Source organism: Canis aureus, chromosome 32 (assembly GCF_053574225.1).
Source record: "Canis aureus isolate CA01 chromosome 32, VMU_Caureus_v.1.0, whole genome shotgun sequence".
NCBI lineage: Eukaryota > Metazoa > Chordata > Mammalia > Carnivora > Canidae > Canis > Canis aureus.
This window is the reverse complement of record NC_135642.1, coordinates 11,933,426-11,951,595: the sequence shown is the minus strand read 5'-3', so window position 1 is coordinate 11,951,595 and position 18,170 is coordinate 11,933,426. Positions and strand designations below refer to the sequence as shown.

Sequence of the window (18,170 nt, the reverse complement as noted above, 5' to 3'; positions counted from 1 at the left end):
AGGCCTCCTCCCACTAAGGTGATCTACAGGAGGCCTCTTGAAAGTTACATGGCATTTATATATTTTCTAAAGAGTGTTCCTTTTCATTTGTTTATTATACAGGTAATACCATTTCACTTGAAAAAAAATTAGAAACAAAGAAAAAGATAAAAATAAAAAGGTCACCTGCAATCCTGTAAGTATCTTTCTAATATTGCCAGCCAACAAAAACTGGTTTGGCCCTTGATAACTATAGTGATCTTCCACAAATCCTACTACTACTTTTCTCCACTACTCTTTTAAAATTACCCCATTATTTTAAGCATACAGAAATATACCAAGAATATAACAAATAGTTGTCCATCCCTCCAACTTTCAAATTTTAAAATTTTGCTATATTGTTTCAGACTGTTTTTGTTTGAAAAGAAAAAAAGGAGAGAGGGAGGAAAGAGGAAAAGAGGGAAGGAGGAAAAGGAGAAAAAGAAAAATAAAAAAGAAAAAGTTGCAGGCTGCTAAACTGGCTATGCTTCAGAAACCACCTAGGAGCTCTTAGACAGAGACTCTTAGGGTGCCTTACACCTGGAGATTCCAAGTCACCAGATGAGACGTAGGGCCTGAGTGTTGGAAGGGACCAAGGGCCTCCCAGGTGTACCTCCAGGGGGAGCCAGCACTGGGAGTTACTGACCACATGGTCTGAATCTCAACTGGTTAGATCCGCCAGGGCTCAGTCTCCAAAAGCATTGCTGCTTAGACTCTTGGGCAGATGAGAGGTGGGGGTGGGTCAGAAACTCCTCAGAGTTAAGTGATCAAAAGCATGGCTCTTTCCAGAATAATGTATATGCACACACCCTACATACACCGACCTCAGATGAACGCCTACGTTGGAGGCATTAAAGGAGTCCATGAAAACTAAGGAACTGACTTGACCCTTCTATGAACCAAGCTGAGCTCCTTTGGAAGCGCAGCTTAAGCCCACCTTCGGCATGTTGCTGTCATAGGTGTAATCGATGGCTGGGCTGACGCGCTGGGAGAAGATCTGGGCCATCATGGTGCGGTAGGCCTTCCCATCCACGTTGGCCAGGGTGTGGTGCAGAACCTCATGCAACTCTGACTCCTCCATCTGGGGTGGGGGCAGCAGCTCACTCTTGAGCAGCTCTGTGGCTGTGGGCCGCTTGGCGGGATCGTGGTTCAACAGCCAGGAGATGACAGATTTCTGTAATGAAACCCAGACACACTGATGACTCGATGCAACAGATGATGCTCCAGAATTCTGACAAGCTGGTGGCTGGTTTGGGGCAAAGAAAAGATAACCACCCTTCTTGCACTTACTTGATGCATTCTAATTGGTATTTCTGAAATCTCTGAATCTGTCACCTTCCCCCCGCACTTCATTAGGGCCACAGAGTTGTGCAACAGTGTAATATGAGTGTATCTTAAAAGCTGGGGACACCTTGGGGCACCTGGGTGCCTCAGTCAGTTGAGCGTCGCACTCTTTATTGCAGCTCAGGTCATGATCTCGGGGTCCTGAGATCGAGACCCACGGTGGGCTCTGCACTCAGTGGCAAGTCTGTCTGTCCCTCTCCCTCTGCCCCTCTCACTCCCCCGCTTTCGTGCATGTGATCTCTCTCAAGTAAATAAATAAATAAATGGCAGGCCCTTTTTTATACTTTATTGGTATAACCAACCAAAAAAACCCTTCAATTCAACAACAAAGAAGCAGAACTTAGGCCTTATAAACACAAAATACGGTCTCAAAAAGGGTGTAGGAACATAAAACAAATGTCTCTGGATGCCTGATTTTAGTAGAAATTATAATGCATAGTAGCTGCTGGAATCCTTGCATCTTGTTTTGATTTTTTTCTTCTCCATTTATGTTATCTGTATCAATACCACTCCCTGGGGGCGCCTGGGTGGTTCGGCTGGTTAAGCAACTGCCTTAGGTTCAGGTCATGATCCCAGGGTCCTGGAATCAAGCTCTTCATCAGGCTCCCTGCCTGCTTCTCCCTCTCCCTATTTGTGTGCTCTCTCTCTCTCTCTCTGTCAAATAAATAAATAAAATCTTTAAAAAAACAAAACAAAACCACTCCCTAGAATTCTCTTGATTTACGTTACTCACTTATCATACCTTCACAACCACTACATCTTATTAAGCAAGGAACTATTTGAAAACAAACAAAACCTTGAATGGTTTCTTCATGAGTCCTTCATTCTCTTGTTTACTGTAAGGACTTAGAAAGAGAGGAATACCTGGGATCAGAAACGCCTCAACTTTTAGATGAACCTTATTATACTGCTCCATCAATCTTGTGGGGTAACAATCGTGTTAAATTCATAATATAAGCACTTTCTATTGCTGTCTCCTTTCAGATAAAGAGCAATGACTGTAGGGGCACCCAGGTGGCTCAGTCCGTTGAGTGTCCCACTCTTGATTTCAGCTCCGGTCCTGATCCCAGGGTCCTGCTGAGCCAGGAGCTTATTTCTCCCTCTCCCTCTGCTGCTCCCCTCGCTTGTGATCTCCCTCTCTGTTAAATAAATAAAATCTTGGGATCCCTAGGTGGCGCAGCGGTTTAGCGCCTGCCTTTGGCTAAGGGCGCGTTCCTGGAGACCCGGGATTGAATCCCACATCGGGCTCCTGGTGCATGGAGCCTGCTTCTCCCTCTGCCTATGTCTGCCTCTCTCTCTCTCTCTCTCTCTCTCTCTCTCTGTGTGTGACTATCATAACTAAAAAAAAAAAAAAAAAAAAAATCTTAAACAACAACAACAAAAAGCAATGACTGTAATATGGGGGCAGATATTAGGGGCTGCGGTCTGGGGGCCAGTTATTTGAGCCCAGACATAGCCACGCAAGGGTCTCGAGCATGTACCTGTGAGAGGCTGAGTAGTCATCGTCGAGAGAAATGGTTTGTACAGTTGCTCTTGTGTTTGTAGTTTAATAAAATAGACCCCATGGCTGCCAACAGGTGGGAATACTGAGTGAGCCTGACCTTGTTACAGGGAGAGGCTACGAAATGAATATTTATTTATGATATCCGCAAACACAGGAAATGACTCGTTCAAATCAAATCGTTCAAAATGACTCGTTCAAATGACCCCCACTGGGGGCACCTGGGTGGCTCAGCGATTGACTGTCTGCCTTTGGCTTGGGTCGTGATCCTGGAGTCCCAGGATGGAGTACCACATCGGCCTCCCTGCATAGAGCCTGTGTCTCTGCCTCTCTCTCTGTCTCTCATGAATAAATAAAATATTTTTTTAAATTAAAAAAAAAAAAAAGCAAACAAAAAGAAGCAGAAATGTAAGGCAGCAGATTGCCTGACGGTCCTAATGGGACAGCCAAGGCAGACGTGTCCCTCTGGCCATAAATCAATGTCGTGTTAAATACTACCAAGATACAGGATGCTAGTGCTAATATAAATACATAAAGGGTACTTAATCTTTTTATTTGACAGGTGAGGAAAATTAAAGTCTGGATAAGTTAGTGACTCGTCCAAGTGGATCCATAACCAATAAGCAAGAAATTGCAAACTAATGCCATGCTCTAGCTAGCTTTCTGTCCTCAAAATTAGGACTTTAAATAAGGGATTTTTGCCTTGATTACACTAAGAAAAGTCAGCCTCAGGAACTTCCACATGCCAGGGGTATCAATCACGGAAGGCTTCACCATGACAAACCACCAAGCGCTAAGAGGAAATGCACACCAGACGCACAATATACAAACACTAATGATTATTCATTCAAATCAGCTGGGTGCCAAATAACCCATGACGTGAGTTATGTATATGCCTACTCAGGTATTTCTAGCACAGAGGAGAAAGTATTTTACTTTAAAATAACTGTTAACATCAGACTGTCTAGTCTTCCCTTCACAATCTGGGCTACTTTAACTACAAATCAAAAAAATCTATCATTCTAAATTGTATTCTTTTCTTAAAAAGTTCCAAGCTTTTTCTAAAATAGTGAAATCTAAAAGCATTCTCTCTTTTTTTTTCCCCAACAGCTAAGCCAAGATTCCAAACAGTACTTCAAAAGCACAATGAGCCACACAGAAGAACCCTGGAATTTGCTAATTTTCCGTGCCAATCCTTGGCATTTTTATGTTTCAAATCTAGTAACATTTTAAAGCATTTCATCTTTTGATATCCCCCCCCCTCCCCGCACTGTTCCCAGGACACAAGAGAATGAGCGGGAGAAGGTAATTAATTGAAAAAGAAGAAAAATGGTAATTAAAATCCAAGAGTGAAGACACCATAATGAAAGCATCAGAAATTTACCTGCTTTGTATGCTCTCCATCATCGAAGTCTTCTGGAAACTTAGGTGAAGTGGGCTAAAAGAATACAATATGCGAATCAGGAAGTGCTTGGCCATCTGCCACAGTGAAAGCATTTATTCCCCAGAGGTGAGAAAATCAAGTACGGAAATAAAACAAGGTAAGGCTCAAAGTGATACCTTCTTGAAACCCAATGCTTTTGTCCCAAGTAGACACGTGTTATTTTAATACAAATTTGACCCCAATGACAGCCGAGGTGATAGAAAGCACCTCATCTGAGGACAAAGTATTTCAAAATCGAATGGTTTCAGAGGAGGACAAAGTAGGACACACATGAAAGAGGCAAAAAACCCCCACGAAAGCACCAGCACAGAACAAAAGAAAAACATTTAATACCGAAACCTCTTCCTCCTGAAAAGCTCTTGCCTTTCTGGTAAATAAGATCTCCATCATAACATTAACTTGACCACTCAGTTTTTTGTTTTGTTTTGTTTTGTTTACAGTTTAGATACTCATGAAATTAGGGAACAGACATGAATTTCAGACTAAAGTAAGGCACTTTCATCAAGGACACGATCCTCTAAGAGCATCATTCCAAGTCAAGGCAAGAGCATGGTCATCACTTCATTTATTTCCATCCTTTATGAACACCACAGTCCATGCTGTAGTGGCAGTAAAATAATTCAAGTTTTTAAAAATATTGAAAAGAGTATTTTTAGTTATGGTGTAGAGGATTATAGCTTAGGAAAAAAAGAACTTGGGCATCTCTTGCTCATGAATATGCAAATCTAAGTCACCCTTACTCTCCACTTTCATCCGAAAGCCATCTGCAATGGGCATCCTTGGCCTCACACAGTTAATATTAGTCCCTTTTAGTTTAGGCAATAACTGAGGAGACAAGAATTAATCCTAAGAACACAGAGGGAAATTTCACTGGGAAAGAAAGTCAAGTGGCTGATTACCTTCCTCAGACCATTTTTAACTTCTGCTCGTGGGGATATTCTTTAGGCATCAACACCATGTCCACTTGGTTGGAATCTTCAATTTCTAGAACTAAATATCCATTATCCTTATAACCTATCCACACTATTCCAACTATATCTGCAAAATTTTGGGATCCCTCCTTTGTTTTAAAACCAAGAGTGGTGGTACAGCTGGGTGGCTCAGTTGGTTAAGTGCCTGGCTCTTGGTTTCAGATCAAGTCATCATCTCAAGGTCGTGGGATCAAGCCCCACATTGGGCTCCATGCTCAACTCAGTGTCTGCTTGAGATTCTTTCTCCTTCACCCTCTGCGCCTCCGGTTCATGCTCTCTCTCTCAAATAAATAATATATCTTTTAATAAATTAATTAATTAACTAATTAAAAAAAAAAAAACAAGAGTAGGGGCGCCTGGGTGGCTTAGTTGGTTTAAGTGTCCGACTCTTGGTTTCTGCTTAGGACATGATCTCAGGGTTGTGAGATCAAGCCCTGTGTGAGGCTCCATACTGCACATAAAGATTCTTTCTCTCCCTCTCTCCTTGCCCCTCCCCTCATGTGTACTCGCATGCACACACACACTCTCTCTCTAAAATGAATAAATAAAATCTTTTTTTAAAAGATTTTATTTATTTATTCATGAGAGACACAGAGAGAGAGAGAAAGAGAGAGGCAGAGACACAGGCAGAAGGAGAAACAGGCTCCATGCAGGAAACCTGACGCGGGACTCGATCCCGGGTCTCCAGGATCATGCCCTGGGCTGAAGGTGACGCTAAACTGCTGAGCCACCCGGGCTGCCCTGAATAAATAAAATCTTAAAAAAAAAGAAAAAGAAAAAAGAAATATAGGTAATAGTAAGACTGCCTCTTTTATATTATAAATACCAGAAAAATACCCTGCACTAAATTCTGATGTCCATGCTAAGATTTGGGTTTCTGGAAATTGAGGCATTAAAATATCTGATACATACATCTCTGAGTTGGTTGAGAACAAAGATCCTTTCTGAGGCCGTGACCATGGGGTGATAGGACATCTCAAAGAAGATAATTCCCAGGCTGAAGAGATCCACTTTCTAGGGAATAAAAGGAATTCTATTTAGATAGCCTTGACATGAATGTATCATTTAGCAGGGAATTACAGGATAAGCACTGTTAACTGGAAAAAAGTTTGCATAAGGGAAAAGAAAGCCACATTAGAAAAAAACTTGATTTTTTAAAAATCATAAATATAAAGTACAGATGATGAGATAAAATATTTGGCATGACTTCTCAACATTTTCTTGGAAAATTCATGGTCACTGGCTTAGCTATATACACAGACCTAGAAGATCACTGGCCAAACACTGAGTAATCATGAAAGAGTGAAGACAACTGAGATCTGTCAGAGGAATTTGCTTGTTTTGCTTTGCATCTTTACTAATCAACTCAAAAGCGAAATGCAGACCAAAATCTGCAGTTGATAGCAGAGGTCAACTACTGATTGCAAAGCCATACCAATGAAGAGACAGAAAACCAGCACAACAGAAAGATCATGTGACTAATCCTAACAGAACACAGAAGTGCAATTCAAGAAGAGCAAGGGCAAGTCGGTGCACAGTCCCAGGTAGGGAGCGGCCGGGAGAGGGGGGTGGTGATGATATGCAGGAGGCAGCATGCCTGATGGGCAGGTTCTACATGGCAAACGCATATAGGCACACAAGCCACTTTCAAGGGCAAGTCTTGCATGAATTTGGCCTCAAGGATTAGTAGGAGAGACTCAATCACCAGTGACCTTCCAAGTCAAAAGAAACCACATTTGCTGTGGCATTTCCTAAGCATTGGCTAAAGAAAATGTGGAACATACATAAAAGCACCAAGAAAAACAGCAATCACTCACCATCCCACTGTTCAAGGATATATCCTACTGATATCCGACAGGGCACACCCTCCCTGCTGTTGTTTAAATGCATGCAACGCACACACTATAAAACTACCATACGTTTTGCAACTTTCATTCCCTTAAGATGGCGAGAATATTTTTCAGTAGTGTATCATTTTTCTAACAGGCTCCTAAAACATGATTTTCATGACATATTGAATTCAATTACATGGAAATCCCATTATTTATTTAACCATTTATCTTTAAACACTGTTATTTTTCACCATTTTAAATAATGCTGTGACAAGCCCCTTTTATAGTCAACTTTTTGGACGATGTTGTTTCCTCTGGGTAAATTTCAAAAGGGGGAAACTGGGATCCCTGGGTGGCGCAGCGGTTTGGCGCCTGCCTTTGGCCCGGGGCGCGGTCCTGGATACCCGGGATCGAATCCCACGTCAGGCTCCCGGTGCATGGAGCCTGCTTCTCCCTCTGCCTGTGTCTCTGCCTCTCTCTCTCTCACTGCGTGCCTATCATAAATAAATAAAAGTTAAAAAAAAAAAAAGGGGGGGCGGGGAAACTGCTGGGCTAAAGGGTTAATAGAGCCTCTGTGGATTTCATTACATTTTGCAAACTGAACTCAGAGAGGTGGTGCTAAAGGTGCCTTTGCACACCCACTGCGCTTGCATGCCCATCTCCCCTGACCCTCACTTCCGCTGGGTATTTGGTGGTCTGGATAATTCTTTTTTTTTTTTTTTTTTTTAAATTTATTTATGATAGTCACACACACACACACACAGAGAGAGAGAGAGAGAGAGAGGCAGAGACACAGGCAGAGGGAGAAGCAGGCTCCATGCACCGGGAGCCCGACATGGGATTCAATCCTGGGTCTCCAGCATCACGCCCTGGGCCAAAGGCAGGCGCCAAACCGCTGCGCCACCCAGGGATCCCTGGATAATTCTTTATCACTGCCCAGCACTCCTTGTCAGAGCCAAAACCCAGGGCAGCTGGGTGGCTCAATCTGTAAGCATCTGCTTTTGGCTCGGTCATGATCTCAGGGTCCTGGGATCAAGTCCCACATCAGGCTCCCTGTTCAGTGGGGAGTCTGCTTCTCCCTCTCCCTCTCCCTGCTGCTCCCTCTGCTTGTGCTCTCTGTGACAAATAAATAAACAACATTTTTAAAATAAAAACAAAACCCAGGCTTGGGTTTCACTGCAAGCTGAAAATGCGCTCTGATGTGAACTGCCTAATAAAGTTTTGAAATTTAGCTCTATACTCTTGCCCTAAGTGGTCCCACTGGTCTCCTGCCTTTAAATCCCATCTGCGCACTGATGACTCTCAGTTTTACGCCGCTGATTCTGACCTTTCCTCTAAACCCAACTCCTGAGTCTCCAGTAACCTACTGGACATCTCTTATTGGATCTGTCCTCAGGCCATTTCCAATTAACATGCCCCCCAAATGGAATTTTCCTGCTGTCCCCTCTCCATCTTGGGCAATAAGCCTGCTGCTCCCAGCTGCTCCAGCAGAACCCTGAGCACTGTTCTATCACCCTTCCTTTCCCCCACCCAGCAGCACCCCGTCGAGAACGCCTGGCTACTCCCCTCCACCGTGTGTCCTGTGAGCACACTTCTCCACCCGCTTCCAGCCAGCAGCCACTCCACCTGCCTCCTGCCAAGCCTTCAGCAGCAGCTGCAGTGACTCTCCTGCTCAAGACCCTGCAGTGGGCTCCCCGAACACACTCCTCATCATGGTTAAGCTGGCCCTGCATCACTTGATCCTGGTCTTCCTTTCCGGCTTCATTTCATGCCTCTCTCCCCTGCTGCTCACTGGGCTGCAGCTGCATGGACGTGCTTCGGGATCGTCTCAAATGTGCCAAGTGAGCGCTCACACAGAGTTCTCTATGCATGCTATTTTTTCTGCTTACCCTTTTCCCCTCTCCACTCTCAATGTATGTGGCTTGTCCCTTCTTTATCCTTAAAGCCATCCTCTTGGGGAAGCCTTCTCTGCTCAGTTTATCTGAAGATGATGCCTCCTATTGTTCTCTGGTCACTGGAGTCCATTTCTTTTCTTAATAATTTGTGACTATTTGTTCACTTATCATCTTTTTCATCCATCAAAGGCTAAGGTCCCCAAGGGCTGGAATAAGACACCTGTCTTATTAGTCAACTATCCTGTTCTCCGTATTTCTGAGGCTTAGCCTAGGAGCAGGTAGGTGCAAATGCTCTTTGGATGGATGGACTATAAGGTCTTTAGCAGCAACACTGCCAGCTTCAGTGGAGTGGTTAACTCAACATACAAGTAGATATGTATCAAAGGAATGAATGTTCCTTTTTCAGTTGGTAACTTACCCCAAATACTGTGATCTTGATGCTCTTACTACTGTCTCACTCTTGAGACCTCTCCTCCCCAGAAAGCTTCCCCTTTACCTGGTTGTACGTGGGTCTGCTGCTTCCTTGGACCTCTGGGCTTACGTATAAAGCAGTACCAACCATCCCAGTCAAATGACCTGCATGGAAGAAAGCAGAGGGAAGGCTTTCTTTTTTATTTATTTATTTATTTATTTATTTATTTATTTATTTATTTATTTATTTATTTATTTATTTATTATTTATTTATTGGAAGGCTTTCTAATAAGACTTAGAGGTAAGGCAAATGTTTATTTATTTAAAAGAAAAAGTTGGTGGGGGGGGAGGTTTCTTAAGAGTGAGGCATGATCTGTTAACCGTTCACTGCATTTGGAGGAAGCAGCAGCCTTCATTTCAGAGGGATTACCCGGAAGTCATGAATGGCCACAGACTCTATTCCACACAGGAGGTCTTTGCTGTTCCAGAGGGCCGGTGCAGATAGAAGACCCCAGACATCCCAGATCATGAGGTAACCTCACATTACCACATGGGGTCCAAATGTAACTGTCTATCCATGGGAGCCAATTATTCTAACTGAAGTTCTAATTTCTTGGCGTTTCGAGGAACAATTAATATAGTGAAGAAGGAGGGGGGAAGCATTTTCATGATTTTGTTAATCAGTGATTGTAATCTGATTTTTTTTTTTTTTTTGTAATCTGATTTAGAATAAAATCTTTACAGATGAAAAACAGGTTTCAGGTATGAAATTTTTTACTGGATGGCACATTAAAATTTTCCTAAGAGAGCAGATCTTATGTTGAGTGTTCTTACCACAAAATTAAGTAATAGTAATTAAGAGGGCAGGAAGAAACTTGGAGTTATGGATATGTTTATAACATAGATCAAGGTGAGGGACACCTGGGAGGCTCAGTGGTTGAGCATCTGCCTTCGTCAGAGTGTGATCCCTCTGCCTGTGTCTCTGTCTTTCTCTCTGTGTCTCTCATGAATAAATACAATTCTTAAAACAAAACAAAGCAAAAAACATAGATCGAAGTGATAGTTTCATGGGTATATATGTATCTGATTTCCTCAGATGGTATGTTATATTTGCACAGCCTTTTGCATGTAAAAAGAGAAAGAGAGAGAGAGAGAGAGAGAATAAGGGAAGAAAATCTTGTGTTCTGTTTTTCAATACACTAATTAAATATACAGTCTTCTGGATTTACCTGAGGGGTCTGATTTAATCAAGTGATCTGCTGTATCATCTTGCTTGCCGTCAGCCTAAAAAATATAAGCCAGCCAAATATCACTATTAAAATGTTCTATTATTCCACAGGAATGGAATGTTAGTAAATAAAGACTGAAAAATCACACACAGAAAGCAGAATAACTACACTGATGCTTTCCCTGTAATATATTTTTAGTTGACCTAGCCTGCTAACGCAGGGCTCCCTGGAAACCCCCTGAGATCAAGACAGAGAAGGAGGGCAGGTCACTGAGGAACTCCTTCTTTAAGGCAGAAAGCCCCCAAAGAGAAACCAATTTATTTTCACATTTGCAAATGCCAAAGCAAAATCTATTTCTGAGGAGGATTAAGGGTATACTGACAACAACCACAAGCCCACTTTTCTAACTTTCCCACTGTTGTTCCCTTATGTGGGTCAGTGTCTACTCCTCTTCCCTAGAGGCCAGTCACCAATTCTGTCCTGCTGTCACGGCAAGGACCTCCCAGGTGGCTGGCCCTGCTCCGCTGTCCGTGTGGCAGCACCATCTCACACACTACCCTTCTCCATTCTCCCGCTGTCACTCCACAGGATCCCATCACAGGCACCACCATCCACAACAGCGTCTCTAACATTCTCAACGGCATGTGCTGTTCCAGGTGCTTTATGGACTCTCATTTTATCCTGTCAACAAGTCTCAAGGTTTTAGCATGAGCCAGGTCGAGGAGATGACATCATGAGAGGTTAACTAACCTGCCCAAGGGCAGGTCACAAGGACATGGCAGGGAAAGGATTCTGGCCCTGGTCAGGAGGCCTCAGCAGCCTTCCGCTTTTATCTACTCACTATACTAACAGCTCCAGATAGGAGGTTAAATTATTCGGTTTGGGGAATCAAGATTGCCACCATCTGGCCCTTCCTTGGTCTTAGTACTCACTCTTCAAAATGCCCTGCTGTTCTGCTCAGGACCACACCATCACTGGCCCCCTTCCATTTCCTCACTTTTCACTCTTAACATCACCTTCTAGTTTTGTCCCTATGATCATTCTTAACATCGATCCAAATCTCTGACCACCCTTATAATTAACTGCATGTCCTAGAGATTTTGTGCCTAATAACTCCGGCTTATAAGACGCTTCCCCTGGCACTTAAGGCCTTGCCACCCACAAGACTACCCAACTTTCCAACATCTTTGCTCCCCTAATGCTTCATAGTTTTAACCAACCAGACAACATGCAGGCCTCCAGATATGTCTGTTCAGCCCAGGCCTTTGCTTATGCTGTTCTCTCTCTGGGCTCCCCTACCCTAGTCTACCCTCAATCTCAGCCTGCTGTGCTCCCACCCATCCTTTAAGGCCATCTGATATGCTCCTTTCTTTATACTGCCTTTCTGGGTCCTCATAACTATATGTAAATTTTCTCTTTCCTTTTGTGTATAGCACTATTTCTCTCACTTCACATTATTTTAGCTTGGCATGTTAAACAACTACTCAATAATGCTGTGAAGAACAAATACCTTCTGAATTACATGATATCTAGGACTGGTTCTTCTGGTGTTCCATGTGTTTTTTGAGCTTTATTTCCTTAAACTAACTAAAAGCCCCTAAAAGGTATGGCATCTAGCCTAGTACCTGGCATGGTAGACCAAATTACCAAATTATTTCATAAACTCTTATATGCCTTTGCTATATATCATCCACAAACCAATAATTTTACGTCTCCCAAATGGAACATCCTCACTAAAATGTATTCACCCTTTCAAAACCTAGAGGATCATTTGTAGTTCGCCCCTTAAGAGTTGCAGAATTTCCTGAGGATTACAGAGCAGAGTTCAATCAACTCATAATCACGAAGACAGGATAAAAAAGGCACACAGGTCCATTTTTCAGGCACAGTTTAATCTGAAATATACTCACAGTGAAGGCAAGATGGTCTGTCGCTAAACCAAAATCACCTATTTTTACATGGTCATCAGAATCCAAAAAAATGTTGACAGGCTTCAAATCCCGGTGAATCATTCCCTGATGGAAGAGAGCAAAGAACTGTTTCCCAAGCACAGTTTATAGTTTACCTGTTTCCTAATTTCAAAGGCCAACCTAATGATGAGAAGCAGCTGAGGTCTTCTCCCTCAGACTACACTGGTCCAGGCTGTCTGGTCTCTGCACTGTCTCCCAACTGTCCTGCCATGACCTTGCCATCATCTCCCAGTCTACCTGCTGGTGGTCCTGGATAGGTCAAATTCTACTGGTTGCCTGAGGCATCCAAAGCCCCCTCCCACCAGGTTCCCAAACTCTCTCTGTGGCATCACAAAACCCTGCTGCATATCTGGCTGGGGAGACACACACCATTTCCATGCCTTCTTCTATTCTTCTCTTCACACTATTTTCCCTGCCTCAAAAATTCTTGTTTTCTCCACTTATTTGAACTGTGCCAACACTTCCAAGTGCCAACTCACCTACGAAGCCTTTGACAGTGATTCTAATTCAACTTGTATCCCCAGCACACATGTAAGTGCTCAATTATTAGCTGTTATGTGAACTTGGCTTTCTCTCCTACCTAATGGCATCCATAAGATGTTCACTGTTTCAGGTAATAAAACGTAAGAAATAATTAAAATGTAATAAAAACATCTTACTATATGATTTCTTCACTATTATATGAAGGTAAATTTTGGCTCCTTCAAAAAAGAACAAGAATGGGATTTGCTATACCCTCGTGCCTGGCAGCATTTCTAGGTGTAGCACAGCATCAGACACCCAGCAGATGATTAGCAGATGCTGAGCAAATGAGATGTAGAGGAAGAGAGCACGCGGGGCATGGTTCTAGGACCCTGGGTGATATCACTGTAACAGTTCTAATGGCCATGATTAGAATTCATTTTTACTTCTGATCCTGCAAATCTCACTCCATCAAATCATTTATAAATTAGACATATGTAAATCACAGTCCTGGTTTTTTAGTATAACTATAGTACAGTATAAACATTTTAAGGTTAAAGAAAATTGAGGCAAAGGGGAAAAAACATGTTTACACTGCCTAATCCATTAGACAATCCCATTTTTAAAATGTAAGCAGTGCTTCATCCTGAAGCCAGGTCCATTAGCATTTACAGTGTCGTGACAATTTCTAGCTTTCTAAAATAACATTCTCTACTAGATAGTGAGCTATGGTTCTCAGTCTCATCTCTACCCTTGCTAGATGACTTTCTAGTTTCTCCATGTTCCTAGGAAGGACAGCACTAGGCCAATTAGAATCAAATAACTGGGCCTATATTAATCACACTCACTTTATTCTAAACAACTCAAGGAATCATCCTTGCATTCTATGCGTGTTGCAATATTTCTGCTTAACCCAGAGGTTGAGAACTCTTTTTCTAAAGGGCTAGGTAAGTATTTATACTTTATGGGCCGTACATTCTCTGTCACAACCCCATGGTTGTGGCACAAACACAGCAATAGGCAATATGTAAATAAATACGCATGGCCCTGTTCCAAAAAAACTTTATTTGTGGACACTAAAATTTGAATTTCATAGAATTTTCATGTGTCATGAAATGATCTTTTGATTTTTTTTTTGATCTTTTGATTTTTTTTACAATCCTTTAAACATGTAAAAGCTGGGCACCTGGGTGTTCAGTCGGTTAAGTATCTGACTCTTGATCTCAGCTCAGGTCTTGACCTCAGGATTGTGAGTTCAAGCCCTGCACTGGGCTCCACACTGGGTGTGGAGCCTACTCAAAAAGCAAGACAAAATGTAAAGGCCATTCTTACCTCACGGGTCGAATAAGAGCAGGTAAAGTTTAGATTTGACACCATGGCCACAGTTTGCTGACCCCTGTCCTAACCTTCAATTTTTCTTTAAACTTTGATACTTCTATTCTTCTTTTATACTTTACACAATCTTCTGTCATGTCTAACCTATAAAAATAGATTTCAACGTACCCATAATTTTCCCTGTTTCTGTTTTTTGCCAATCTCACAGTATTTTTTTTATCATAAGTTTCACAAAAACATTCAGTTTTCAGGTATGAACTGTTAGAACGCTTACTTTTTCATGGATATAAGCTAATCCATCCAGAATCTCTCGAAAAAGCCTCCAGAGTCTGATGGTATCTTGATATAGCCCCTGGTCAATGGTGTCACGCAAAGTACTCTTCTCACAGTACTCCATCTGGGGACAAGAACAAACCAGGTAGCATTTGAAGGCATAGGGTTTCAATTAACGAGGACAATGGCAATTAATGTGATCCTCCATTTTTTTTTTAATTTTTTTTTTTTGATCCTCCATTTTAAAACAAGTGCTCTGGATTTTAAGTAGTTAAAGGAAGGGCTTACATTTTTTTAATGGAGAAAAGAAACCAACAGTATTTTAAAAAATTGGGGGGAAAGAGGCATTATCTCAACACCCCAACATAACCATTTTAATTTTTCTTATTATTGTTCACTAAAAAATAAGACTTGTCTAAAAATCCCTGTCATAAATAATTTCATTACTTTTCATATAATGAAAAAAACTCAGCATTGAGTAAAAGTTTGTTTTACACGATTGTTTCCAAATTCTACTATCTAAGAAAGGCTAATTAAAACTCCAATGTCATTAGCCTTTCTCATTTGTCCTTTGAATTAGCAACAATGACCTTCAAGTCTAGAGCAAAATATTGTAAATATCAAAACATTCCGGACACAGTTCTTTCTCACCCGATTCTCAAATATTAATATATCAGAAAACAATGCAGTATCATTTAAATCTTAGATCAACATGTAGCATTTGATTTTGAAACTGGCCTATTCAAACCAGAGCCAGAATTGACATTTCTCATGAAGTAGGGTTTTGCTGTTTTTAAAGAGAGGAACATCCCCTCATGCTCTGCATAACCACCCACAGATTCTGACTCATCCTCCAGTCCCCACGAGGGCCTGTGACTCCCAGACTGTGATCCTACCACACCTCTGGACATACCTCTCCTATGTACTTCTGATTCCTAACTGTCTAGAGACTGATGCCACGGAGTCCATACACAGTGAGGGGTTTAGGGGACAAATGCTTTATCATGTATGCGAGTTGTACCACAAAGGTTATGACATTACTTAAAACTAGCTCTAAGTGCAGGAAAACAACCGCCTAATTAATCTCTTTTGAAACACTATCCTTGGGGCACCTGGGTGGCTTAGTCGGTTAAGCGTCTACCTTCTGCTCAGGTCATGATCCTGGGGTCCTGGATCTGCTCAGGTCATGATCCTGGAGCCCTACATTGGGCTCCCTGCTCAGCGGCGAGTCTGCTTCTCCCTCTCCCTCTGTACCCCCTGCTCCGTGCTCTCTCAAATAAATAAACAAAATTTGAAAAAAAGAATTGAAACACTATACTTGTCTGAGGCTTCACTTCTGGCACATAGTACTGCATCTCACACTTAATGATGTGATGAAAATACTAATAATGACACCCATGGCTTTATTCGCTTGAGGGGAGGAGCAGAGTGTTCCTCGATGGTCTGTGATCTTCCCCCTATGGGCAGAGTTCACCATGTCCAGGACTCTGTCCCTCAGGCATATGAGCAGGCTTCCTTTCAGGAAAGCCCCACTGGGTGCCTATGCTTTCTGTCACCCAGAGGTTCCAGGACAACTTCAGGTACTTTGCCTAAAGCTATGTTGGTATTTCTTCTGCACATGCAAGGATGCAGAGGCATCGCACTTACCTGTCCCGATGCAACTTGGTAGACAAAGTGGAATGTCTGTAATGTGCACAGTATAGCATTTACAGAACTCAGATATGGTTCTAATTACCTTAAAGATGTTATTTCTCTTATTCTTCACATGTCACTGGGATAGCTAGATAGGCACAGAATGTGGGAGAAACTTGTCTGAGCTCACACAGCTGTGACTGGGGGATCTAGGATGAGAACTGGTACAGCCCTAGGCCATCTCCTGCTACAGTACAGAAAACACGGGTTCAAGGCTAGGGGGAATGGCCTCTATGCTGTAATCCTCTCCAGTCAATTAATCTTTGGCAGTGCCGGCGAGCTCCCTTCGCCCACTGTTTTGCTTTAGCCTTCAGAAACACACCCACCAGCAACCACTGGGAGCTGCTGTGTTGCCAAGATGCACTCGTGCCAGGGCCTCACCTGGATATACAGGTAGTGCACAGCTTCAGTGGTTGTCGATGGCTCACTTTCATGGCAACTGTTCTTCCCATTGCAGTCTTCTTCCTAATCCAAGAGGAACACGTGAGAACTAAAAAAATGGGAGCTGAAATGGAACATGATCATCACCATCCTCAAGTCATTTGTCCACCACACATGGACATCCAGTTTCCTTAGAGGGGAGGCCTCAGCAGAACACTACCTCTGTCCTTCAGATGCTTCCAGTATCTAAAAGGCAATTGTGCTGTTACCAGAATCTACTCTGTAGTTCACAGGCAAGTCACTATATAATAATGATGCGGGAAATAGGAAATAGATATTACAGTTGTGCGATCTACAGAAAGATTCCAAGTCTAGTTGATTCATTCTCACCACAGAGATCTTTCTATGGCTGAGAATGGCAGAATGTATACAAGCTGATATTTTAAGGTTTCAGATTTAATGGAAAGCCCTTCTTCAGAAACAGAAGATGAGAGATCAATCTTTAGCCAAAACATCTTAAATATGAAACTACCAAAATGCACACTGTGGGCTATGCTACCTGCCACTTCCTGTGACTATGCTACCTGCCACTGCCTGTGACTGATCCTGCAGACTGCTTCTCCACAGGGCTAGTCTATTCTTCCCCTACAGCTAGTTTTGTAATCCATGTCCCTTTTATTAAAGGGGTCTTTTATTCTTCCAATAAATGTATTGAAATACTCCCCCTCGCCAATACCACCCAGGGGAAAAGCACCAACTGAGGAAAAAGCATGAAACAGCATGAGATGGTTTCTGCTTTACAGTTTGTGGAAGCATTTTTCAACATTTTTCCTTTATCAAAGAAAACAAAGGCACTTCTGTTCTGCAAATAATCAAGCTGGACTCTTGAATCATTTACATACCCTGGGGATCATCTGTAGAAAACCGTTAATCTCTTGGAGGTTTCTACTCATCAATAGAATGCCCGTGGGATGTTGCCCTTAACTGAGCAAAACCAGGATTATAAATTTGGTGCTCCCATAATAATTAAATGCAGAACTAATGCTAGATTCAAAGAAGTACAGGTTACAATTTATAAATTTAAGCCAAGACGACTTGAAGGTGCTTTTTAAAAATTTTATTTATTGATTGATTGAAAGTGCTTCTAATGAAAAAAGGTAGTTATCTCTAAAAAATGCTGGAAGGGGGGGAATGCATTCAAACCTCCTTCAAATCAATTTAACTGCCTATCTAACAGGGCCTATATGTAGACTTTTCCTTATCTACAACCAATACACTTGTATAACTGCTTATAATTCTATATTTATTCCTGGAAATGAAATTCTGGCACTCAACGTCCTACCATAGAAGTTTCCTTTGCACCAACAACAGAGAGTCCTAGTGGTCAGGGCCACGCACCAGCATTCAGGGG

The 18,170-nt window shown here is 42.3% G+C and overlaps 1 protein-coding gene across 6 annotated transcripts in view; it reads right to left on the bottom strand.

The window, feature by feature from the left end:
- Nucleotides 1–18,170, bottom strand: part of EIF2AK4 (eukaryotic translation initiation factor 2 alpha kinase 4) — a 103,453-nt gene that overhangs the window by 34,626 nt on the left and 50,657 nt on the right. For all 6 annotated transcript variants that reach the window (XR_013370042.1, XM_077880578.1, XM_077880576.1 and 3 more), the window contains 8 exons: nt 16,760–16,843; nt 14,688–14,810; nt 12,557–12,661; nt 10,647–10,701; nt 9,502–9,581; nt 6,191–6,292; nt 4,248–4,301; nt 956–1,192 (listed from right to left, as the gene is read on the bottom strand). Coding sequence is in view for 5 of the 6 variants with exons in the window: in XM_077880578.1 (XP_077736704.1) it covers nt 956–1,192; nt 4,248–4,301; nt 6,191–6,292; nt 9,502–9,581; nt 10,647–10,701; nt 12,557–12,661; nt 14,688–14,810; nt 16,760–16,843 (840 nt within the window). In the remaining variant the exon portion in view is untranslated. The remainder of the gene's footprint in view (nt 1–955; nt 1,193–4,247; nt 4,302–6,190; nt 6,293–9,501; nt 9,582–10,646; nt 10,702–12,556; nt 12,662–14,687; nt 14,811–16,759; nt 16,844–18,170) is intronic.